The 25,522-nt window shown below is 33.3% G+C and overlaps 2 protein-coding genes across 2 annotated transcripts; one reads left to right on the plus strand and one right to left on the minus strand.

The window, feature by feature from the left end:
* Positions 1–27: 27 nt before the first annotated feature.
* Positions 28–24,688, minus strand: LOC134721418 (GTP-binding protein Rit2-like). The gene is made up of 4 exons (XM_063584406.1): positions 23,810–24,688; positions 4,674–4,759; positions 1,715–1,898; positions 28–379 (listed from the first exon to the last, which is right to left on the minus strand). The coding sequence occupies exons 1-4, from the start codon at positions 24,396–24,398 to the stop codon at positions 123–125; spliced, it is 1,116 nt and encodes a 371-aa protein (XP_063440476.1). The 5' UTR covers positions 24,399–24,688; the 3' UTR covers positions 28–122.
* On the plus strand, positions 16,105–22,410 carry LOC134721417 (uncharacterized). The gene is made up of 2 exons (XM_063584405.1): positions 16,105–16,153; positions 19,021–22,410. The coding sequence occupies exon 2, from the start codon at positions 19,032–19,034 to the stop codon at positions 20,721–20,723; it is 1,692 nt and encodes a 563-aa protein (XP_063440475.1). The 5' UTR covers positions 16,105–16,153; positions 19,021–19,031; the 3' UTR covers positions 20,724–22,410.
* Positions 24,689–25,522: the final 834 nt, after the last annotated feature.

Below are 25,522 nucleotides of genomic sequence, written 5' to 3' on the forward strand. Positions count from 1 at the left end.
CCCCCCCCCCCCCCAGAATATCAAATGGTCGTCCCCTAAGTTTTGGTATATTTTCCGTTCACTGGCATCACTATTGTTCTCAAAGACTTAATCCAAAGTCATTTCTGAATAAAATGCAGATTTTATAGCTGAGTCATGTTGCTGCATGATGTCTTCTTTTGTTTCTTTCGAAATAAGCGTTTGAAGAACCCTTTTTGATCTTTCTGTTGTTCAGATTCAGGCTTTTGAACTCTTGGAAGAGTTTTACTCTCAAGGTCATTTTTCAATTTGAGTTTTATTTGTCTCACAATACCAACTAACAGATCATCGACCTTCAAATTCAAACCTGCTGACGTTTCAATATATTTGCAGGTATACTTTTGTGCAACAGCTCTTCCGTCTAAAAAATAATATAAAAAACATATGTCAAAAGGTGTAAAATATAAAGTAAAACTGCAGGGAAAAACAAAGTGCTGTATTTATGAACCCAGTCAAAGGCTATGTATGATATAGTTCAAAACAGAAACCACTTTGACTTAAAAATTTCTGTGTCGAAGATACGTTATAATTTTCTTACATATAGCTTTTATCATATTTTATTTTCATGTTGGTAACCCTGGCATAATAAATGAAACCAAGCATAATGACGAATATCTAGCCCCTTATGAAAAATCAAAGACGAAGTCACTCAAAATTCACCTAAGGTTAACAAGCGTGTAAAGAGTTACATCCCTTGTCTTCGTATTGCATGATTTATTCGAAAGTTTTATGGAAACCATCATGAGTGTATTGCCTGTTATATAAATCTTTCAATTTTATAAATATTTCACAGAGCACCGCAGATATTTTCCAATTGTCATAAACCCAGAATGTCGTCCTATTTCCTCAATTGTACAATCGTTGATATGTTTCACTTATCTCAGTACATTTCTGATAATATTCATATGACGTGGCTCGGTACTTATGTACATCGCGCCATTGTGCTTATGTGCTGTGGTCAATTCTAATCAATATTGTCATTCATTTTTGCTTAATATGCACTTTGTTTATATGCCATTTTGTGTGTCTTTGTTGAAACAATTATTTGTTTTAATAGTGATTAAAATTATATTACAATGTTGACTGCTGCATCAAATTTTTCACGTTTTTTGTTTTGTTTTTTAGCTTGTATGTCTGTTTGTTTTGACCTTGCACAAACTGTTACCACATTATAGAACTTAGTGCGACGGTCATGCATTAGAGAGGTTTAGTTAGCTATAAAAATAGGTTTAAACTAACATTTTCTTCATAAGTAAAAGCCTTAACAAAGTCAGGAGCATGACAGTTGTTTCCCATTCATAAGATGTGTTTGAGATTTTGATTTTGCTATTTTATAAAAGACTTTTCGTTTTAATTTCTGTTGCAGTTCGTAATTTTTTATATATTTTTAACTTTTTAACATGCAATAACTTATTCCAATAGTAGATTAGGGTCCGCTTACTTTTACGAACCACCTGAGTTTATTCCTAGCTTTTTTTTGGTAGACCACGTATTGCTCAGTTTTAGTTTTTTATGTTCAAACTTGTCTTTTGTGGATTTGGAAATGTATTTTCTTTGTCTCTTTTCTTGTTGTGTGTTTTAATAATCCTATGATATCTGCTGCATATTTTTTTTCAACCGACATCTTCATCACATGTAATAAATATATTAGATAGATGTTAAGGCTACATTGTAATTAAAAACATGTTACTCTTACCATCTGTAGTCACGCGTCGTTTTCGGACAAGATCAACTTTGTTGGCTACAAGAATGCAGACTCTGTCTGTCTCTAGATTATGTCGTAAGGTATGTAACTTGTGCTTGGCATAGTTAAACGAATGCATGTCTTGTACGGAATAAACAATAATAAAAGCATCGCAGGCACTGCAAACTGATATGTCCTAGAACGAGAACAATGATAAAGTCATGAATAAATACGTTAAAATAAGTAATTGGGCTTTGCTCATTGTTGAAGGCCGTACGGTGACCTATAGTTGTTAATGTTTGTGTCATTTTGGTCTTTTGTGGATAGTTGTCTCATTGGCAATCATGCCACATCTTCTTCTTTATAAATTGTAGCCAAAAGGGTCTTTTGTGGACAGGTAAATGATCATTGTCCAGTGAGATGTAAGTTTCTTAAACACCATGTAAAACATTGTATACGAAATCGATGAAAACGGACGAAAATAAATCTGTTGTATAATTCATATAGAAATAGTTACATACAAACACAACGATAAACAAAAGAACAATAAACTTGGTAAGTACGTCTTATTAAAATATAAGACAATGAATAAAGGTATATTATCAAAAAAGGTCATCATGACTTCTGATCAATGTCATAGGCGGATCCAGGGGGTGGCCTGGGGCCCGGGCCCCCCTTTCGTGGAAAAAAATTGGTTGATTATATAGGGAATCACTGACGCATGACTGGAGTGGTCCCCCTTATGTCAGTCAGCGCCCCCCCCTTATGAAAAGTCCTGGATCCGCCACTGAATGTTGATCTTAGATCTTATAAACTTTTCTTTTCTGAATACTACAGAAGTTATTTTTAGTACACTCAAAATAACCACCAAGGATGATTTTCACACTGGCTGCACTATCATGCCTTCTGGTAAAATTGTCATTGTAGATCAAAACAACGATCGGCTTATAATCCACAACGAAAATGGGTTGTTTGTTTGTGAAATACCTGTATCCCATTGGCCTGTAGATGTTACATTGATTGACAAAAACACGGTAGCTGTCACACATAATGCAGAGCCTAATCACATGGATAAACATCGTCAATAAACAGATTGTAAACCAGATTAAAACGTCCAATCTGTGCTATGGCATTACAAATGAAAAAGGAGAATTAATATATTATGAAAAGGGACGTGGTATTCAAACAGCAGACGTCAATAGTAAAAATACTGCCACCACGGTAGTTAAAGTCGATGGAAAGTATGCATGGAACTATGTTACAACATCAAAAGGCAAGATATATCATACAAATTCTGAAACAGGTATCGTTACATGCTATAGATGCTTCACGGGACAGAAGGTTTTGGAATACAAAGACGAATCAGTTGTGGAATCAGTTTATGGAATAGCAGTTGATAACGACTCCAACATGTACGTGGTATCCAATGAGAATAACAGTATCGTCGTACTTTCACCAGACGGGAAGCATGCGTGTCGATTGTTAGGAAGACAAAATGGGATTCAATGCCCTTGTGGTATCTATTTTGACGAACGTAGAAATATTCTACTGGTAACAAATTTATGTGGAACAGCGTTTTTGTATAGACTAAAAAGTATTGAATGATCGTCTAAAAATCAGATATCTAATAGTTTGTGGATTTTCAGCAAAATTGTCATTAATTAGTTTTTGTAAATTTAAATTGTAAAATTCATCCATGTACGAAATGCATTTTTTTCAAAACAGAAACAGTAAAATTTCATGAAATATAACGCAGTAAATCTCAATTATTCGAACTTCTTTAAAACTGATCTTTAATGTGCATATTATTGTGGTTTTTTTTTTTGTTTATTCAAAGTTTACTAGAGGTATAAGAAAAGGGTTCAGACCTCTCAAGACATGTTCAACGTCGCATTTTTGGTATTGGCATGTAATATTTATATGTTTCAGAGTTTAGTATGGCGTTCATTTCGCTGAACTTGTATATATCATTCTCTAGGGGTCAGGTGAAGCACACCCCCGGTGCGGGATTTTCTCACAGTGTTAATGACCAACTGATTGCCATAAACTCTTTTCTTATCTTTGGTCGGGTTGTTGTCTCTTTGACACAGTCCCTGTTTCCATAAAATACAACGAATCAGTTTTGTTTCTTGCTTTCAATGCTCATTATTGAATTAATCTTAACAGTATGGTACAAAATTAATGGAAAAATAAAGGAGGAAATACACTAAAAGCTACAGAACAAGCGATATGAAGGGAAATCCCAAAAGTATATAGTATTTCCTATTCCAAAACACCAATAACAATTTTGGGAGCTAACAGTTCTTTGTATCGTCTCAGGGATATTTAATCAAAGTAAAATAGAGTGCTACGCGAAGTGTATAGTTGTCTTGATAGAATTTATCTCTTTAGAAACAAAAAAACGACGCTTGTGATATAATTGTGAGCGCTTGTGATACAATTGTGAGCGCTTCAATCAACATTTAGTGCTATGTTTTTTCGGCTTCAAATTAATAGTTTTGGTGGCGTTCGTTTTGCTCAGTCTAGTTTTATATGTTGTGTTTTGTAAATTGCTGTTTTGTTTTTATTCGTTTTCTTTCCCCTTCTTCTTTTTTCGCCATGGTTTTGTCTGTTTGTTCTCGAATAATGAGTTTGATAGTCTCTTTTGTTTTTTTCGCCTCTCTCTGTCAAATCTATTTAGCAACACGTACATGCTTTCTTTAACATTTAGAACAGCTGAAGAAATAACCAGATTTTGAAAATTCGTTTTTCAAAATACACACAATCTTTAAAAAAGTATCTCAAGTGTTTCAAATATTCTAAACTACAGTTGATTTATAAATGCTGTTGGTATATATGAATTAAGGAGATGTGGAATGATTACAGAGAGACAACTATCCACCAAAGTTGAAATGAAATAGATGTGGGCAATTATGGGCAACTGTTCGGCCTTCAACAATGAGCATAAGTTTGCTCTAGAAATGGTACTTACTACTCTTTCCTCTGTATCTACGAATTCAATGGTTGTTTCCTCTTTATCTATGATAACTGTGATATGGTTTGGTTCATCGATATGTCCTAAAATTTACAAAACCAAAGTATTAACATGATGGCAAATTGTTTGTGAATTTCTTGACTAATTTGCTTAATGAATTGGTCATTACACAGATGAGAAAGACAGAGCAATAATAAGCATAATGTTATTTTTTATTCATTTTTTTTTTCATTGCTGAAGGCCGTACGGTGACTTAACTTCTATGCCATTTGGTCTCAGATGGAGAGTTGTCTCATTGGCAACCATATTTCTTATTCTTATTTTTATATTAACAATAACATTTAATTCCAATGTGTCTGAGTTATTAGATTAAAGATTAATGTTGACAGAGATCAACCCAAAGCTTAATATGTAGCCACTGTTATGTTTCGTCGATTTTTTGTTGTGATGTAAACATTCAAACTTTTAATTTCCATATTTTGAAAACAGTCTGTTCCTAACCCTTGGACTTATATTTAATTTCTCCAACACTCAATAACGATGTCCTAATAATACAACTTACTAGTATAAGTTTTTATCCATGTTTTCTTGCTTGTGTTAACAAAGATTTAGGGAAATGTCAACATAGTACTAATACACTATTACTTATGTCTGTATCAAAGACATGATTATTTATAACAAAGTACAAGTAAACATGTTTATTATTGTCAAAGAACGAGTTTATAGTGCCATGACTGACAACATGTGGAGGAGCTTAAGTCATTAATTTACATTTACGATGACAAAACGATTTTACAGATGTGTAAGTTCATTTTGTACATATGATCAGAAGAAGAGGAATCCGAAAGATGTTGATAAAAGTGAAAAATAAATCTGTTCGGCAAAATCATAATATCTGCTATTTACGATTTAAGAAGAGGCTTATAGTTTAAAGTGTGCGGATGTTCATTGTCTGTAAACATTCTAACCTATAAAGGTCTAATACAATTAGAATAAGACTATGGCGCTTATAATTATTTGGTAGACCTGGGAAAAAAATAATTATATTCATGCATTATGTGGTAAAAAGAGCGCAATAATTTGTAATGCATTTTGTAAAGGACCCCATTGGCTTTTAATAATTAATTAGAAAAACAAGCAGTTCCTGTGACTATAGATGTCAGTATTTCATTACAACAAACAAAAAGTATATGGACATGCAGCAAAAGTTGCTCTAAAATGCAAGCTAGAAAATTCTGAACTAAAGTTGAAAGGATACTTTTGCATGGCTTCTCAGCTATTAAAAATATATCTTCTACAATTTGTAAAATATGAATTTAATATTTACGTATTTTCAAACTTAAATGTATAAGCTTTCAAATAAAAAAAACAAATCAACCATGCATCTTCCAATTAGGTGCCCCGAATTGATTTATTCTGAGTGCCGGGGTGAAAAAACTTGCCAGTTGAATGTAAACAAATAATTGCGCTCTCGTAACCTTGGTGGGTCATCGATGTAGACTGCCAGGATCTCCTGAAGTTATGCTTTATTACCTGACAGCCTGACAGAAAGAATGCTATGTTGGGTGTGCTCTCTTGATTCAGACAAATAAATGTGATAAATATCTTTAATTGATTAAGAAACTAACCAGCAAATAAATTAATTAATAACTAATGTTTTCCTGCATGTATCAGCTGTAGATACTATTAAGGCTAGAAACAGGGGTTTCGAATATTACGTGTAAAAACTAATGTTCATGATTTGATCGGTGTACTAATGGTGTAAAATAAGGTTGCTACTCTCTTAGGCTAATATTTTTAATGTTCGAATCTGTCTATTTAAAAAAAAATGTTTGCTTCAAAGCGTAAAACATTTGAAGGGACGAAAGATACCAGAGGGACAGTCAAGCTCATAGATCGAAAATAAACTGACAACGCCATGGCCAAAAAGCGAAAAAAAAGACAAACAGACAAATAGTAGTACACAAGACACAACATCAACATAGAAAACTAAAGATTTTTGGTATCCTTAATTTGCATATTTAGTGCATGACAACTTCATTTCTCTACTTGAACTCAAGAGTATATCGAAAGGCACAAAAAATCAAACTTATATTTTCTAGCCGCTAGTAAATATTTATAAGTCAGCATGTGTCTCAGTAAAGAAATAAATAGAAAGGTTATAATTATCGTTCTCTTTTACTACGCCCACAGTGTTACCAAACGGTAACATTGAAGCCTTGTTAAAAAAAAAATAAGAGAGATGAGAGACGCTAGATTATGAAATGGATGATCAAAAATAAAAACTATTTTTAACACTCGTCATACATATTGTACTTATTACAGAAATATGTTAAACGTAAGTGATAAAAGATAAAAGCAATGGACTCATTTGCATGGAATTTTTACATAGGCATGATAATTGTAAAGAACCAATAAATGTGACATATCATTTGTATATCGCTAATTTTCATGATTTATCGCCCAAGTATTTTCTTGCAAGAAACATGTAGACATACAATCTGACTAATAAAATCTCTTTGTATACAATGCAATTACATTATTTTGATATGCATGCACAATTAATTTCAAAGTGATAATGCCTGGTTAGCTTCAAACTCCAATACCCAATACAGCGAGCCATCAACTCAAGTTCATCAATAGAGGCAATAAGGGGCAACAGTTAGGTTTTCAACTACCGACATTCTATGGAGACGTGTGTTGGGAAGCGTTAATGTTTTTGTCTATTTTCATTGAAATACATATATCATTTATTATATTCTTCTTATTCATTATATCTCTTGCATGTCATTTGAGTTTCTCAAATGTACCGTAAAATTGTTTGATTAATTGAAACACCACTTTCGGCTCTCTTGGCTATATCTTGGTGGCAATTTTTATTGTTTGCGTACATGTAAGCCGGCGTACCGAATAAAACAAACCAGGGTTGCGTTCAATATCGTAGCGGCTACGTAGATTTTGACTTTTGAACGTGTACCTATAGACTATAGTTGTTACATAGATATTGATAGCAGCTTCGTAGCTGCATATTGAACTCAACCCTGGCTTCGAAATATCGGCAGGATAGTAATCACTGTAGATAAAGTACTTAGACCTCTCGACCCCAAAGGTCAGAACATATGTTTTGTTAATTGAAAAATTATGAGACTTTTATTAAAACTAAACTATACTAGTACTTGAATATGATTCCAAACTTTCTTACCAAATACATTTTTGGTAAATCTGATCGAAAATCAAAAATCAAACCCCATTCACGGCATTGAAATTCTGAAATCTATTTATAAGGTCAACTCAGTGTGAGGGAGTCGTACATTTTTATTTAACTACATTACATAAACAGAAACCTTCAGTTGTTGCACCTAAACTAGAGTGATATCACATGTTCCGAACGAAAAACACATGCTCATCAGCATGCCAAATCCGTCGATTTCCTCATGGTAGATATACAAAAGAAGATGTGGTGTGTTTGTCAATGAGACAACAAGAGACCAAATGACACAGAAATTAACATTAACTATATGTCACCGTACGTCCTTCGACAATGAGCAATGCCCAAAAAGCATAGTCAGCTGTAAAAGACCCCGAAATAACAAATTTAAAACAATTAAAACGAGAAAACTAATGTTCTAATTTATGTTCAAGAAAGTACATTTTTGGCGTTATGTTTCGCTCGATGATGTCACATCAAGGAAAAAGGACACGATAATGGCTATAATATTTGCATTTGATCGGTAAAAAAACAAACGGCTTTATACCAACTCATGCTGGGACTCGTAAAACATACAATAGGGTGAAATCTTCTTCTATGAGTTATGCTTCCGAAGACCTTCTGTTCAATTTTTATTGTTTGGTTTGTGGATGGTTTTTGTGTTTATTGTTTTTACTTGCAGTTATTATTATTTTTTTCGGAATAACTATGTTGGTTTTTTTTTTTAAATAACTTAAATAATCCACTTTGTACAAGAAAAAACGTAAAAGAAAAATCGTTCCAACACGAAACCATCTGAATGATTCTCCTCCAATAAGATAAGTACAAGGTTACTGTTACTTTTTTTTATTTTTAAAGCAATGCTTTGTATTCTTTAAATGTCAGATAGCAGTGTAATTATATATCAATCATCAGAATTAATGTTCTATACTTATATAAATATGTCACATATTGTTTTTCAACAACTGTTATATATAACAAAATAATGGTACCAGCTAATCTTTTTAAAAAGTGTTATTTGATGTGTTTTCCTTGTGTTTAGTAAATCTTGCACAATTGTCAAATTATAAGGTTAACGGAGAAATTCTTTTACACTTTTGCCGCCGTAGTACATGAGAAAGATAACGGACCCACTAGCAAGGAAAACCGTCTCTATAAATATTTATTTTTAGTATGGTGACACTCAACTGGCTATATATCTTATCCGTTGGATTATAGTTTACGAAGATGAATGGGCAGCGAATGAAAATAGCATTTTGTTACAGTCAACTAAGTGAATACACGGTCTGAAAATATTTCTAAATTATTCAAATTCTATTTTATATGGTGTCACACCACTGACTATTAATATCTAAGGCAATGCATTAAAAATGCAAAAAAAACGCCGCATTGTTGCGCCTGTCCCAAGTCAGGAGCCTCTGGGTTTGTTAGTCTTGTATGATTTTAATTTTAGTTTCTTGTGTACAATTTGGAAATTAGTATGGCGTTCATTATCCATGTTATCACTGAACTAGTATATATTTGTTAAGCATGTTGACCTGTTGGTGACCTGCTGCTGTTGTGTTTTTTTCTATGGTCGGGTTGTTGTCTATTTGACACATTCCCCATTTCTATTCCCGAATTTATTTACAGCACTAATTATGTTTCTCATATTTTTTTTAACTATTTTTTTAAAATACACAATTTATTCCTTTTGGTTTTTTTTTTTAAATCTTTTTATCCGATCTTTTTTTTGATATAGTGTATGATTTAATATTGTTTTTTTCTAAAACTGTATACGATCAATTATGCATTTCATTTTGAATTTAGACATATAGTTGGACCCCCCTGTTTGTCCTCGGTTGGGAACAGTCGTCAACACCCCTTTTGAAATGGCTGGATCCGCCTCTGTTCAGAGTCCCTTGTTTGAAGTTTGGACACATAATCTGCTACAGTATTTCAATCAGACTGGTTGAGAACAAAATTTGTTGTCATTGTTTTGTGTTATTATTGTTGGGGTTTTCGTTCGAAATGTTTCTTATTTTATCATTTAGTGGTTTATAACATGCTTTACATTGACTATACCGTATGGAATTTGCTCAGTTTGCGGCAATTTGGCGGCATTAAATTTACAGGTTTTAATAAAATTGCTCCCCCGATTGTGCCCCATGAATATAATTTTATACAAACGTGGTACATATTTGTTTAAATTGAAATATTAAATACTATATGAAAATCTCTGTAAACATGATAAATTGCTCAAATTCTGACTTTTTAGCTTTTATAGTAAAGCAAATCTGATGAAAATAAGTAGAAAGACGAGTAAACATAACTGTGTAATCGATTGATAATTTTAGTCAAACCAAACGATTTTACTTCCTTGTTTTCTTGGGTAAAAGTTTTTTTGGCCAGAGCCGCTGTTGATGTTACTACATACTATTGGCTTTAAAGAAATACAGGATCGTAGCTTATTCGGGTAAATATAGATCAATATACACTCTTGTTTATCCATATCACGTTTGAGTATTTTTCATTGTTTGTACTGAATGATTAAGGTGTCATAGTTTCTATTGTTATCCCATTTATTTTTGTTTTTGTTTTTTGTCAATATTTTAGAACAGGTTCTTGAGGATGAATAACCCAATAAATATTGCCACAACAAATACTGCAGGGGGTAGGGGACAAATAATTGTATGTTATGGACGAGAGGAACTAATGGGGGGGGGGGGGGGGGGGGGCTCAAGACTGAAGTCAGGGTCCTGTTCTGAAGCACCCGAGTACTAAGGATTCGGTGACCTTCGAGAATTTAAAAGAGTACAGATTTGCAATAAAGATTATTATTAATAACTTTGCTATAAAGATTATTATTAATAACTTTGCTATAAAGATTTTTATATAGAAAACATGAATTACTGTGTGGAACTACTTTGAACCTTGTCAGAGTAATAATTCAAATTGGCTGCTCAATATAAATTGGTGTATACATAAATCATAGTAATCATGGTATATTACAAATGGTTAAAAATTCTTTTTAAAAAAGCTCCCTATATTTTTGATACATAATTACATGTATGTAACTCCAGTTAATTGTCATGTATACGTAGACTTATCAAAGCAGAAAGGTATCTACATTTATGAATCTTCATCATGTTCATTTAAAATCAAAAGCTTTATACCAAAAAAAATGGCAATATAGATATTAATTCAGTTTAAAGTTGCTTCAACACTGATTTTGTCTCATGAATATATATTTATACAGTTTTCAGACTGTAATGGCAGAGCCATCTGAATTCAGATGTGGACCGTGTGAATCAAGAAATCTAAGTAATGATGGTTTTTTTATGGTGCTCTATTTGTGAAGAAGGGTTGTGCACAGATTGCTCCCAGTATCATAAAGTTTCAAAATCGTCACGACAACATAGCACTTTACCAAGAAAGAACTACCAAGATCTGCAAAGTTTTTTCCGATCTTTAAGCAAAACTTGTCTCCTACACGGAGAACCACTTATCTTGTATTGCGGAACTCACCAGGAGCCTGGTTGTGCTCAATGTATAGCATTCCAACATCCAAAGTGTATTGGTGTAACTTTGCCTAGCCAAACAGTTAACGGAATAAAAGATTCTGAATATATTTCGGGTACAAAGAGAAAGATTAGAGGTATATAAGAACACACATTAAAGAAATGAAACAAAATCGCCACGCAAACATTGATCGTCTGCGGCAACGTGTCTCGATTTGGGAGGAAGTAACAAGATATAGAGACACTGTCAACAAGCATGTAGATGATATCGAAGCCAAAATTCTGAAACAAATGTTGGAAACAGTAGTCAGAATCAGAGAAATGCAAACCGGCCGAAGAAAAATTAGGAGGTCAATTATCGAAAATTGTTGACTATGAAAGAAGTTTTTCAAATATTGAAAATTATGAAAATGAAGAATATTTGTTCTTAGGTATGACATACTTAAATAAGTGTCTTCTGACTGAAGAAAAAGAGTTAAAATCGCATTCAAAACATGACGATTTTCAGGAGAAGGATGTCGAATTAATTTTGGCAGAAGAAACGAAAAATTTCACAAATATTGTTCATATGGGAAACATCAAAATCAGTAACAAACCCAATTCTGTAACTTATAGCGATATAATACAAGTCACCGCACAGATGTGTTCAATAAGTGTCATTGATTCTTTTAAAATAAAAGTCACAAGCATTAAAAAGACAGAACGACCGAAGGCTATTCGAAATTTTTTCGATCATGAGGTTGTGAACATTCGTAGCCTGATTCAATTACCAGATGGTAGTATTGTGCTTGCCATTGCTAACGAGAACGAAAGCAAAGGAGGGTACATTGATGGTTTTAAAGCCGATGACAGTCATTCATTTAGTCGACCCCACAGTGCATGTCCTTTTGGTATTTCTTTGATAGATTTTCTTTCAACAAAGCAAAAATACTTGCAACGTTAGGTCATAACAATTATAACGTGCGTTCATTAGTTGCGGAAGGCAATATATATGGGTTGTCATATGTGATGGTGACATGCTAGCCTTTGCTGTTAGGGGAAAAGGCATTGTATTGGCTGATAAAAAGGGAACTCCAATAATTCCAACAGTTGACAACGGTTACCTTGCATATATACATCTATGTAAAACTAAATTGTTCTACACTGACTATATCAAGAACTACTTGTACTGTTTAGATTTAAATGGTGAGAAACTTTGGAAATCGACTTTTGAAGAAATTAAAGGCCCAAGAAATAGTTGTACCGATGAGACTGGAAACATATTTGTTGCTGCAACCGAATCGAATGCAGTGTATGTCATATCAGCAGATCGCAGAAAGTTTATGAAACTTCTTTGACAGGACGATGGGATGAGTGAACCAAAAGCCATTTACTTTAATCAACAGAATTCAGAGTTAATAGTGGCGAACAAACGTGGAGAGTTGTTCATTTGCAGTCTTCAGTTCCAATAATTGAAACTAAAACTTGGAAATTGATTTCAGAAACCAGTTTCATGATTCAAAATGGACATTGACATTGATGCATTAGTGGTGCCCTTGAATTAAAAAAAAATTACGTTAATTTGACTTATTGATAGCCTGATAGATCGTATTTTTCTTACCATATTGCTGTTTACAGTTTCTCTCTAACTATTATACTTTTCAAGTTATAGCAACAACAAAAAAATTTAAAAAAGGGTTTACATTGTCATTAAATGTCAATATTATTGTCAATTTCATTGATGTTGTTTTAGTTACAGATCGTATTTGGCTTATGTTGTTGATAATAATAACTGATTACAGTTTCTGTTTCACTTCCATATTTTTTTGCCAATACGCTAACACACAATTGATGGTAAAATCGTAGGGCAATAAATCATAAAAGGGTTCAATCAGAGGCTTATAATAAAATTGTATTGTTTATCTCGGTCGACTTTATCTTACAATATAGGTCATGTTTGAATTTGTGTGGTTCTTTTATTTTTTTCGGTTAAAATTCCCTTTATTTCTGTTTAAATTTTCAAGTTAATATCTAAATACGCCAAAACATAGGAAACTCTTTATTTCAGTGCAACAACTGCCTAATTGACTAAAACTTCAAAATGGGATGTCGGATTTTTCTGAAATTATTCACAATGTCAGTTTTGTTATGATTGCTCAATGTTTACAGATTCAGATACAAGGCTAAGCAATAAACTACATTATGTGTCCCAATGATTGTACATATCATTAATAACTGGGGCGGCCAACGTGAGGATCTTTTGAATAGGCATCATTACTGCCAAGTCGAACAATATAAAAAATAAGATGTGGTATAATTGCCAATCGTAATTGTAACCGTATGGCCTTCATCAATGAGAAAAGACCATACCTCATAGTCGACTGTTAAAGGACCCGAAATGACAATGTAAAACAATTGAAACGAGAAAACTAACGGCTTATTTATATAACCAAAAAAATGAACGAAAAACAAATTTGTAACACATTAACAAACGACAACCACTGAATAACAGGCTTCTGACTTGAGACAGACACAAACATACATAATGTTGCGGGGTATAACATGTTAGCGGGATCCCAACCCTCCCCTAACCTTGGACAGTGGCAGAACAGTACAACATAAGAACATTGTTTGCCAATAAGACCACTCTCCACAAGAGACAAAATAAAACCGAAGTTAACAATAATAGATCACCGTACGGCCTTCAACTATGAGCGAATCAGTGGAGGATCCAGAATTTTTCATAAGTGGGGGCCCACTGACTGACCTAAGAGGGGCCCGCTCCAGTCACGCTTCAGTGATTCCCTATATAAGCAACCAAATTTTATCCCAAAAAGAGGGGCCCGCCCCCCCCCCCCTAAATCCGCCTCTGCGAATGTCATATGTCATGTATTGTTTTGCTATTATATGTTAGCAAATAATTTTTCATTATTTCAACCCCTTAAAGATATATGTTCAGAGCATTATAAAAACACCATGCACGATGTGATAAAAAATATCAAAATATCCGATGAGAAAGCGACAACAAAACAGACGGGAAAAAATCCGACCGTGCAAGGGCTGTATAGCCAGTCAATGTCGTTAAAAACTTCAATTTGTTGTTGGATTGATAAATTGTTGTGTTATATATAAGAAAAAAAGAAAGAAAGAAAGAAGAAACCAATTAAAGGAGAAGAGGCATCAAGATCCATCAAGACCCACAATTAAACCCTTCAACAAATCACGTTGATCTAAATCATTAGTTAAAATCACAGGATAAGATCAATATTGTCTAAAGATTGATGAATATTACAGTTGCAAAAACGGTCAAAGATAAAATATCTTTTATACATTTAATTATAATTTGAGGAATAAGTGTAATTATCGCTATTTTGTGCATTTTTCCTTTGATCTTTTTTTGTGATAAATTTCATATCATGCTTCTCGCTTGAGATGGAAAAATTATCGCTAGAAACTAAGGAGACCACGTGGCGTTGCTAACGAAATTGACATGAAATTGACAACGTCGTCATAGGTAAAATAGCGATAAACAGCTTATCATTGGTCATCTCAACTCGATTGCTTTTCTCACTTTCGCTGTGCCAGCTCAAGCGAGAAAATCAATCTCGTTGAGATGATCAACGATAATCTATAAATATTTCATCAAAATATGTAAACCTCCAACCAAATGTTTTCTTATATAAATGTTCTGTCGTGTCTATTTTTGGTCAAATATCATAATGAGTGAAGGTTGCGCTATGTACGTTAATTCAAATATAAAATATTTGTTCATATTCAGTGTGGCAATCATCAAACGGTTGCTTTTTAAGATCTTTTTAAGTATTTACTTCTTTCTGGTGTCACTTAGGCAGCAATCATTTGATTTTCGGGAGGGGGGGCTATGGTTTTTTTTTTTTGGGAAAACAGTTTTTTTCCAGTTTTTGGAGAAAAAAATAATTTGTTTTTGACCCTGAGAAAAAAAAAATTGTTTGTTTCACCCTCAGCTGCCACTATATGTAATGCTAAAATTGAAAGAAAAAAATTGTTTTCGACTTGTCGCCAAAAAAAAATAGATTGTCTTTCGCCGAAATCGAAAAAAAAAAGATTGTTCGAAAACTGTTAAAAGATTCTTAAGGGGGCTCGCGGGTTTAAATGATTTTTTTTATTTAATATAGGATTTCTCTTTATTTTTCTATAAATGAACTTTATCTTATACTTAATAGAAAAATGAAATAAAAAAATGGGGTCACCGTTCATCAATGCTCACAATCTGCCTTCAAAAGAAGCATACATTTTTGTTGATGTCCTTTTTTTTCTGTTGAACTAATAGGAGAAAAAACGGTAATATCGAAATAAAAAAAGAACTTAATTACAGAAATCGCTCAAATTTTACAATTATTTAGTTTATGTACAGCTTATTTGAAAACAACAATAAAAAATATAGGTCACCGATAAGTTAAAAAAGATATTTCAATTTTAATGCCAAAAAATGGCATTTTTGCACCAAAGGGAGATAATTTGGAGCTTTTTACATGATATCTACATTTTAAAAGTCACCTGGGGTCAACACAAATTGATTTTTTGGAACGATTTTTGTACCAAATGATAAAGTTACAACTATTAAAGGTTGTAAATAAAATTTGTATTGAAAAATTAATGTTTATTTTTTTTCTGAAAAATCTTATACCCGCGAGCCTCCTTAAAATCTCTGCTCACTCAACTGCACAGCTATATAGTATATTACTTCCTTGTTCCTTTTATAGCCATGTTTATTTCATGACCATTGATCGTGTAATAACAGAAGTGTAACTGTAAGTAAATTGTAATAGATTATGTATATGCATTATCTTTTTCGGTGGTTCTTTTTATATCAAATGATATAATATAAGAAAACACTTTTGAAACGTAAACTTTTCATTGGTTGCATTGTTACAGACACGATTTTATTGATATTTTTTTAAATTGGTGGCTCAAGGTTAAAGGTTAACATGTTTAATGTAATTTATAATAAAATATGGTAATATTTGGGCGACGATTTAAACTGTAATTTATTTTCTTGAAATATTTGATTTCTGCCCGCTATATTTTAATTTTCTGTAATTAAAGTATAGATAAAGGTTGTTTTTTTAATAAGATTATCAAATCATGAATGGTATGACTAAAAACCGACCATAAATTCTTAAGAGCAACGCATTACATCAGATAGTGTTAGAAATATCTTTACTTTGGTCTAAATCAATAAATCGGAAACAAAATGTGTATCAATAACACATGCAAAAATTAAATTAGCTCACGTTAATTCCAACTGACGAAAACAGTCATGGGATTTTCATGTAATGTGACAGTTCACGTGAGTTTAATGTGAAACTGACATGCATTCACGTGAAATTTATGTCTAAGCTCATTTTATACAAATATATCATGCTTACAAGGGGTATTTGCCAAAAATATACCGGTTGAGAGGTACAAATTTCCAGAGCCGTTAGGCGAGGGAAATTTGACTACCTCGAAACCGGTATAAGTTTTGGCAAATACCCCTTGTATTAAAGCATGATATAATTGTTTAATAGACCACTTTCGAGTTCATCCGTCACCGGCAAAAACTCGTCAATTATACACGCCTTTATGACGTCATTTACCAGATAGAGGGGCTCGCCTGTATCCCTGCACTATTTACGTTCATCAAACGTCTAAGTGATCGTTTTTGTGCAGGATAAACTAGGAATAATGGTTGCTCTGTAGGTACTTACTGACAATTCCCTAATGACAGCAGTGTTGATTGTCTATTTTCAGAATTCAATTTGCCGAATAATTCGTACAATATAGAATTATAATTTTCCAACCACTCGCTCAACATTGTAAGGAAGTGACGACGCCCCTAAACGCACAGATGACGGTGATAAAGGCGCGTATAATTGACGAGTTTTTTCTGGTGACAGATGAACTCGAAAGTGGTCTATTCCACCGAATGTTCCACCTCAGAAAGTTTATTATAATCAGGTATCATATGAAATTTCGACTTGAATGTATAACTTTTGTATACACTGTAGCTGTGCTATCTTGCATTGACCGTATAATCATTTCTTATCATTTTTTTATGTACAGTCACTGATTGTATATATCTCTTCCTTTGTATGCTAATAAGCTGGTTCTCGGCTGACTACTACACTTTGTTCATCTGACAGTTTCAGTGAAGCGTAATACAACTGGATTCAAGTTATATGTGACCGGTTGCCAATTCGTTTTCGTTGAATTTAAATTATGACGTCATTCCCGGTATTTTAACGTCATTCGCTTCAAATTGAATAGTGATGCTTTTTAAATATTTCATCTGGAACCATATATTTAGAATGACCATGAATTTGTCATATTAGAATAGAAATAATTCATTCATTTATTTTAAGACATGGTATTCCCCATCTGCCATGGTATTTGCTAGGGTATTTCCCATCTGCCATGGTATTTGCTAGCAAATTCCCCGGCACATGGAATTCCCTAATGACAAATACCCCGACAGAGAAAAGAAAATCTCAATATATATAGAAATTGGTGAAAAATACCATGTTTCTCGTCCAATCAAAATACAGCATTATTACAAACTTCACATCATCTTCGCTATAGCCAAGGGTTACGATCCACCCCTACTCTCTCGGGATGGATCGTAACCCTTTGCTAGCGAACTTAATTTAACCGCACGAGATTCACACGAATCGACACAACTCTTATTATCATAGATCTTTAATAGTTATCCCATAAGGACGCGGTGTGTCAGTGTAAGATCACCCCGATGGCCGGAGGCACCAAGTCCGAATGGGATAACTATTTTACATCCCAGCACAATAAAACGTAGTTCAACTGTTTAGCTAAAAACTTAAAAAGTTCTTGATTGATTTTGATGAAATTTATTTTGTCGGAAGTCTAAATGTTTTTTACATGTGCAGGAGAATTTTCATGGTTATCAATAAGGTATAAGATTAAATATAAGCAATTTAAAAATGTATAGAAGATATGTTCAAATCCAACGATTCTCTACATATTTTCCAAAAATTATGAGATTCGAATCCTTCTATATAAGTCCTTGATCCCAGCTGTTTTAGATTAGACGGAAAACCATTTACAATTCATAAAATCTAGTTTAGAATGCCACACGACCATTATAATATACTTTATATATTACTATTACTATATGATGTATACCCTTAATGACCCTCAAACACGATGAGTAGATATCAAATAATGTCAACTCGCCCCACTTGCCAATCGGCCCACACTGTATCGCCACTTTATAAAAAAAATCGCCCCACTCTTGTTTACCGACTCGCCCCACTTTTGAAAAAGTGTAAAATCAAATTGAACAATCAGTCTGAAAACTCACTTATTCATGTTATTAACGAAAAAGGTTTAAACCCCAATGAAGAAAGGTTTGACAACTCGCCTCCATTATAAAAAGATCTTGCTTCCTTTAAGTATGTCAAATTACTATTATTTCGTATCCATTCATCCTGGTGTAGTGATATGTGAGGTGGCTTGATATGCTAAAGGTCTTAAGTTCGAATCCCAGCATATACACTGGATTTTTTCTACGTGAATTTTGATAGATAGTCTTTTCCGTATAATTAATTATAAGTTGTATAGTGAATTTGACATTCCCGCCAAAATATACATTTCCTATTTTCAGATCATAGTAAAATGGCAGAGGCAACAGAAATTGGTTGCTGTCTCTGTGAGTCAAGAAATCTTTCTAAGATTGCTTACATATGGTGCTCTGTTTGCGAAGAAGGACTGTGTGTAGATTGTTCAGAGTACCACAGAGTTTCCAAATTATCAAAACAGCACCAAACTTTTCCAATCGAGTCATACAGGAAACTTCCAGAATTTATACGCACTTTAAGTAAAACATGTTCTTTACACTATGAACCGCTTGAGTTATATTGTGGAACGCACCAGGAACCTTGTTGCACAGAATGCATTGCAACTAAACATTCTTTATGTCCTGGTACCACTTTGCTTAGTAAAACCGTAAAGGGTATTAGAGACTCTGAATATCTCGCCAGCACTAAGAGAAGGATTGCAGGTGTGAAATCGTACGTTGAAGAGATGAAACAAAATCGACGTGCAAATATTGACCGTTTGAAACAACAACGTGTTTTAATTTGTGCGGAATTAGCACGAATTAAAGATGAAACTCATAAAAATTTAATCGATATCGAAGCCAAACTTGTCAACGATATAGACGAACATGTAATGTCAGAGATAGAAACTTGTAAAAATGCTGAGTGTATAATGAAAGATCGACTTTTGAAACTACATGAGCTAGAGATGGGGATTTCAGAAGCCGAAAATTACGGGAACGAGGAGCAAATATACTTGGGTCTTAAACACTTAAACAACTGTCTAGCAGCTGAAGAGACAAATTTAAAATCCAACGTGGAGGACTCGTGCCATGAGAAGGATATCGAATTTATTCTGGCCGAAGAAATGAAGCTAGTAACAAAGATTCCCTCCATGGGAACCATAAAATTAAATGTGAAACCAGCAGTTATTTGTTCTATTGTCCCAAAGTTATCAGCTCAAATGTTCTCTTCGAATGAAGCCAGTTATAACAGTATGCCAATTTGTTACGTCAAAAGCGGTTCACCGGGAATCGTTATAGGAACAGCAAATACTCGCAGTATGATACAATTGTCAGACGGTAAAATTGTTCTTTCAGTTGCTTATGAAAAGGATACGCATGGTTATTTTTATTTATTTGATTCAGATGGACATTACATTGAAAGAAAATTTAGTTATCGATGTCCATTTGGTCTTTCAATGGTGAATCAAAAGTTAATTGCTTCTTTCGAAACTGCCAAGGTAGCTAAATATTTAGATTTGGCTGATTTTTCAAACATTTCTGACATAGCTAATGGCAAAATTTACGGACTTTCATGTTATGATAACATACTGGCCATGGCCATAAGAGGTAACGGTATAACCTTATCCAAAGAAGGCGAAAAACCTTTCAAAACAATAAATGTTAAATATCGTTATCTTGCATATATTCATCTTTGGAAAAATAAACTCTTTTACAGCGATTTTACTGAGCATTGTGTGTACTGTTTAGATTTGGACGGAGAAGAAATTTGGAGGGCGAAATTTGATGAAATTAAAGGACCACGAAATATCTGTACTGATCCATTCGGAAATGTTTTCGTAGCAGCTGTCGAATCAGATGCCGTGTTTGCATTGTCACCAGACGGAAAGAAATGCAAGAAACTTCTCAGTGTTGATGATGGCATGAAGGAACCAAAAGCACTTTATTTCAACACACAAAGTTCTGAATTGCTTGTCGCAAACAAATGTGGAAGCATATTTATCTGCAGCGTTAAGTATCACGGCTAAAAAAAAAACCAATCTAAATTTTAAATTTTGCTTTAGAAAGGAGTCAGGCTATCGGCTCTGCTAGTTTTGTTATGGCATCAAACATGCACGACTGGAATAATAATACGGTTAATTAGAAGAAAACACTTGATGACTTGTGAAAATAATATAAGTAGAACATCAAAGATTATTGGAATTGGAAAGTTACACTTTAAAGTATGGTTGCGATCTGAAGGAGCGGTTGACACGTCATACTCTATTATCGAAAGGAACCGAGGAAGAAAGAACAAGTGTGACAAAAATATTTATTTAAGTGTGAAACACATCTCCACACTCATTTACAGTTATGATAAGAGCAATGGATTCGAAAGAACAAATTTTAAATACATGTAGATAATTATGTGAAAAGTACAACTCTTTGGCTGGCATCTGTACAACTTGAAGATTCTCTTAAATAAAGTTCCATATAGCTGATGATAATCTAATTCGTCCGAGGTATATGAGAGGTAATTTTTGAAATACGATTTGGCAAATATATTAAGTCCTAGTATTCTTGTCATAACAAAGAGGCGAAAGAGATTGGTGAAGGGGATATATTTAAAACCTATCTGCTCTCATATTATGCCCCACCTATGATAGTAGAGAGCATTATGTTTTCTGGTTTGTTCGTCTGTTCGTCCGTCCGTCCGTTCTTACAGCTTCAGGTTGTATTTTCTTGGTTAAAATAATCATTGACTTCTATCCTGTCATTGGAAAGGTTGTTTTTCAGTCCTGACCCGACTAAAAATTTATTTCCATAATCCTCAACAGAATAGTTTTTTTTTTTTATTAAAAATCAAACCTTTCAAAAAAGAAATAAACGCCGGACCTATGCTACATGCTAAAGAATGTGACGGGAATTAACAGGCCCGAGAATACAGTTTTTTCGTAGTCATTTCTTTCACACAAAACAAAAATTAAATTAAAACTCGCACCTGATCTATGCCAAAAATATTTTTAAAGTGTAGTGCAGCTACATTTTGGACAAATTATATCAAATATTTTGAGAATATCATCGGCTTTAGCACAAAGTATTGATAATTTAATGTTAAAAAGGTTTATATTCAATATGGCAGCTTCGAATATATATTAATTAAAAATATTTTTAATCAAACCGGAGTTAATTAATTTAGAACTAAATAAATAAAGGTTAAGAAAATACATAAGATAACTAAAGTAATAAAATGAAAGTTATTGTCTTTTTGAATGTTTTCTTCTCTGGCTATGCCGACAATCAAAACATACTTTATGCAGTTATTTATAAGCTATCAAAATTAAAGATATTCGAATAAATTAGATTAATATGTTACTACCGTCATTCTTTTGATAGAAAAATATAGTTTTTTGCCTAAAATTGACAAATAAATTTACTTTTTGTACACTAGGCACAGATTCTCCATGACAGACAAAAATGTTTCCGTCCCCTTTGTCCCAAACGATAGACCCCAGGGATAATTCCAAGTATTTACCGTAAGTCACGAAAAGAAGTGAATACTTTCAACACGGGCAATAAGCATTTTCAGCCATTTAGTCTTGCTAAATTTTCATCCTAATTGTTGCCTTCCTCTGACTCTATTGAAAATGCATTAGAAAGTTTTATCATCTAATGAATAGAGATTGTGTCAGATAATTCTCTTCTTTTATACAAAATATTAGATAATTATTGATATTCTGGCAAATGTATGTAATGTAATGAACTGTGTTTCTTTAATTATAATTGTTAAGTTCGGAAATAAACGATAATAGTAAAACGTTGATTCAATATGTATTGACAACTAAAATGCTTTATAATGAAATTGAGACTGAAAACGGGGAATGTGTCAAAGAAACAGCAACTAACCAAAGAGCAGAAAACAGCCTCAGGCCATGCACCAATGAGTCTTCAATACAGCGTGAAAATCCCGAACCCGGAGACGGACTATAGCTATACTACAGTTGGATTACTAGTTTTTTAGTAGACAAATGCAAATTTGATCATATATTTGCTGTAGATGTCATTATTTTCCTTTTTATATTGCCCTGTCTTTTTGGCATGTCTTTACCCCAATTTCCCTTCTATTCACATATATAATTACGGAAAAAGATATGATACAGGGAACATTCAGATAAAACTGTTGATGTTAATTTATCCCAATGGTTGCCTTTCCTTTGACTCTGTGTAAATGTATTAGTTAATTATCATCTTAAGACATCATAAAGGATGAGATGTTGTCAAATGTTGCTCTTCGGTATAAAGTATAGCATTATTATTGATATATTTTGGCAAATGTATGAATTATGATGAACTTTGGTATTTCTATTTGCATGCATTTTTGCATATAGCAGAACGCTCACACGCGATAAGAATTTCATAACATATACACAATTATTTATAATGTAACGTTTTTATCTTGAAAAAAAATTACTTCAGATTACTGAGTGTAGACAACAATTACTTTAAAGCATCAAATCAACAGTTCTTATTATGATATTCTGCTTAGTTGATATTTTACTAGTATTTGAATTTAACTTTTAATTGTGGGAGCTGATTTATATAAAGCGAGTAGGGCATTGCCCTGTCATGGCATATTAATTTGCAATTGAGTTTCTTTACTTTTTCAGACTATTTCGTCTGTGGTTAGACTAACTTTTTATAGTTATATAGTTATATAGTTTTATAGTATATATAGTCGCCCTTTTCTGTTCTATAGAGTAGGGGTTTGAGCATATCATCTTCCTCTATAATGGTTGTATTGGTACATAGAAAAATTGAGTAAAGCAGGCGGAACGGATATTAAAGCCATCTTTACTTATGCTCATTTTTTTTTTATTGTTGAAGAGTTTGTGTTTCAGTGTCGAGGCCTTTTTTCTCAGAAAAACTATCATATTGCAACGGACTTATCCGACAAATGACATAAGATAAATAAAGCATGCTAATAAGGTCAGTTGTATTTGATTACCATAACTATTCGACTTAAACGTGTATCTCTGATAAATTGGAGGGGGAATTTTGACAGCCGGTACTAAGAGACCGTAAGTCTATACTAACCCTTTTTCAAACGAATTTTTATCTACAAATATGTACTCACCTCCTGGGCTATCATTGAAGAACATGCTTTCTGATGATAGAAACTGTTTAGTAAGAGCAGTCTTCCCTACACCATCTGCTCCAATAATTGCAACTTTGTAACAATTGCTATGCGGTGTTTCTGTACCTCTTGATGGCGCAGCAAGGAGTCCATTTTTTGTCTTCGTTGATGGCTGATCTTGTGTCTTATAAAGTGCATTGTCAGATTTTGAAGCAGTAAGATTTGTAATACTGCCTCTGCTTTGCCTCCTGAAAGAGTCTCCGCGACTAACAATACCTTTACGTGTAGTTTTGAATGATCTTACTTTAACCAAAATATTATCATCCTGTCCAGGAACAGACAACGAATCTATTGGAAGCGGTGTACTCGGTTCGCTATTCCTTCTTTGATTACCAACATCTACATGAAGAACTTTTACTTCTGGCTTTGTTTTGGAGCGGAAAGAATTTGAGCGGGAATTTGGTGCAGAGTGACTGTCATTTTCATCATTGAAGTATATATCATGGTGCTTAATAATATCTGGTAAAGATTTTTCCTGGAAATTTCTCCGTTCAGGAAGAGATTTCCGTTTGTGCATATGTCTACTCATTTTAAACACAACAGATCCTTAAAATTCAAATTTTCTTTTACAGAATACACAAGAAACTAAGAACAATAAGTTTTTATCCTTTTTTCTCACGAGAAGAAGGAATCACAATAAGTTTCGAAATATCCTCTGCAAAGTTTGGTAATTCATCGCAAGTTTGTCATCATCCGTCGGCGTTTCTACGATTATAAATAAACTCTGGTAGCTAAGACGTTTCAAAGTAACAACAAAACTCTCCAATGATCAAAATACCTGCATATGTATGTATACCAGATTATCTGTCGGTGCCAATCACTTGCGCTTAATGTTCTTTCTATTAATGCATTGTTTTAGACATTATGCACGTGCTATAATTGTTTATGACTTTGTATTGTATTTGTTTACTGAAAGACGTGCAATATGTCAAAATATTTATTTGCAATGTCGTCAATTAATTAACTCAATAAAATACACTTTGCATGTCCAGATCTCAATAATTTTGGTTGTCAGGCGGCGTGGAAATTTAAATATTTATCATAATAAAATTGATCATGAAAGTGAAGATTAAGAACTTAATTAAGGTACAGGTCACTCTTGCGATAAACACATGAATAAAATAAGACATGAGTGCGCCAAAAGGACAACACCGAGAAATACGGTCGAAAATCACTACAGAACAACTTTTGAAATATAAATAAAGAAATAAATCTAGCCGGGATGATTAATGCGTTTATGATAAGATTTTCAAAAAGACCAAGTTCAACATGATCTGGTAATAATATCCTAGCAATGAACAATGCAAATGCAGCTTTATGGTATTTAGTTTTCAAATATTTTTTTTTTTGGAGGGGAGTGATACAAACAATGCAAGTATCCACAGTCCTTTTGATTAACTTAAACTGGCATCATACCGGGTTAAAAAATAACGGACGACGATTGAGAGAAAAAGATGTCTTTTTTGGTTTTTTGAATGTGACATTGACGACATGCACCTTTACATCCCCTCCTCAATGTTCAGACACTTGTGTTGCATGTAATACTTAAAGGTTCACCTGTACCAAAAAACGAGGCCGCTCCCTGTCACGATAATTTGAATCTTTTCTAACACTGGAATATAAATGGATTATATTGACTTTCTTCGCACTTGA

Source organism: Mytilus trossulus, chromosome 6 (genome assembly GCF_036588685.1).
Source record: "Mytilus trossulus isolate FHL-02 chromosome 6, PNRI_Mtr1.1.1.hap1, whole genome shotgun sequence".
NCBI lineage: Eukaryota > Metazoa > Mollusca > Bivalvia > Mytilida > Mytilidae > Mytilus > Mytilus trossulus.

Excerpts from the sequence above, each read along its gene's own strand:
- LOC134721418 (XM_063584406.1), bottom strand. The coding sequence starts at position 24,398 with ATGAGTAGACATATGCACAAACGGAAATCTCTTCCTGAACGGAGAAAT. Across the intron at positions 1,899-4,673 it reads TAGATACAGAGGAAAGAGTA|GACATATCAGTTTGCAGTGC; the intron begins GTAAGTACCATT and ends TTCTCGTTCTAG. Across the intron at positions 380-1,714 it reads ACGACGCGTGACTACAGATG|ACGGAAGAGCTGTTGCACAA; the intron begins GTAAGAGTAACA and ends ATTATTTTTTAG.
- LOC134721417 (XM_063584405.1), top strand. The coding sequence starts at position 19,032 with ATGGCAGAGGCAACAGAAATTGGTTGCTGTCTCTGTGAGTCAAGAAAT.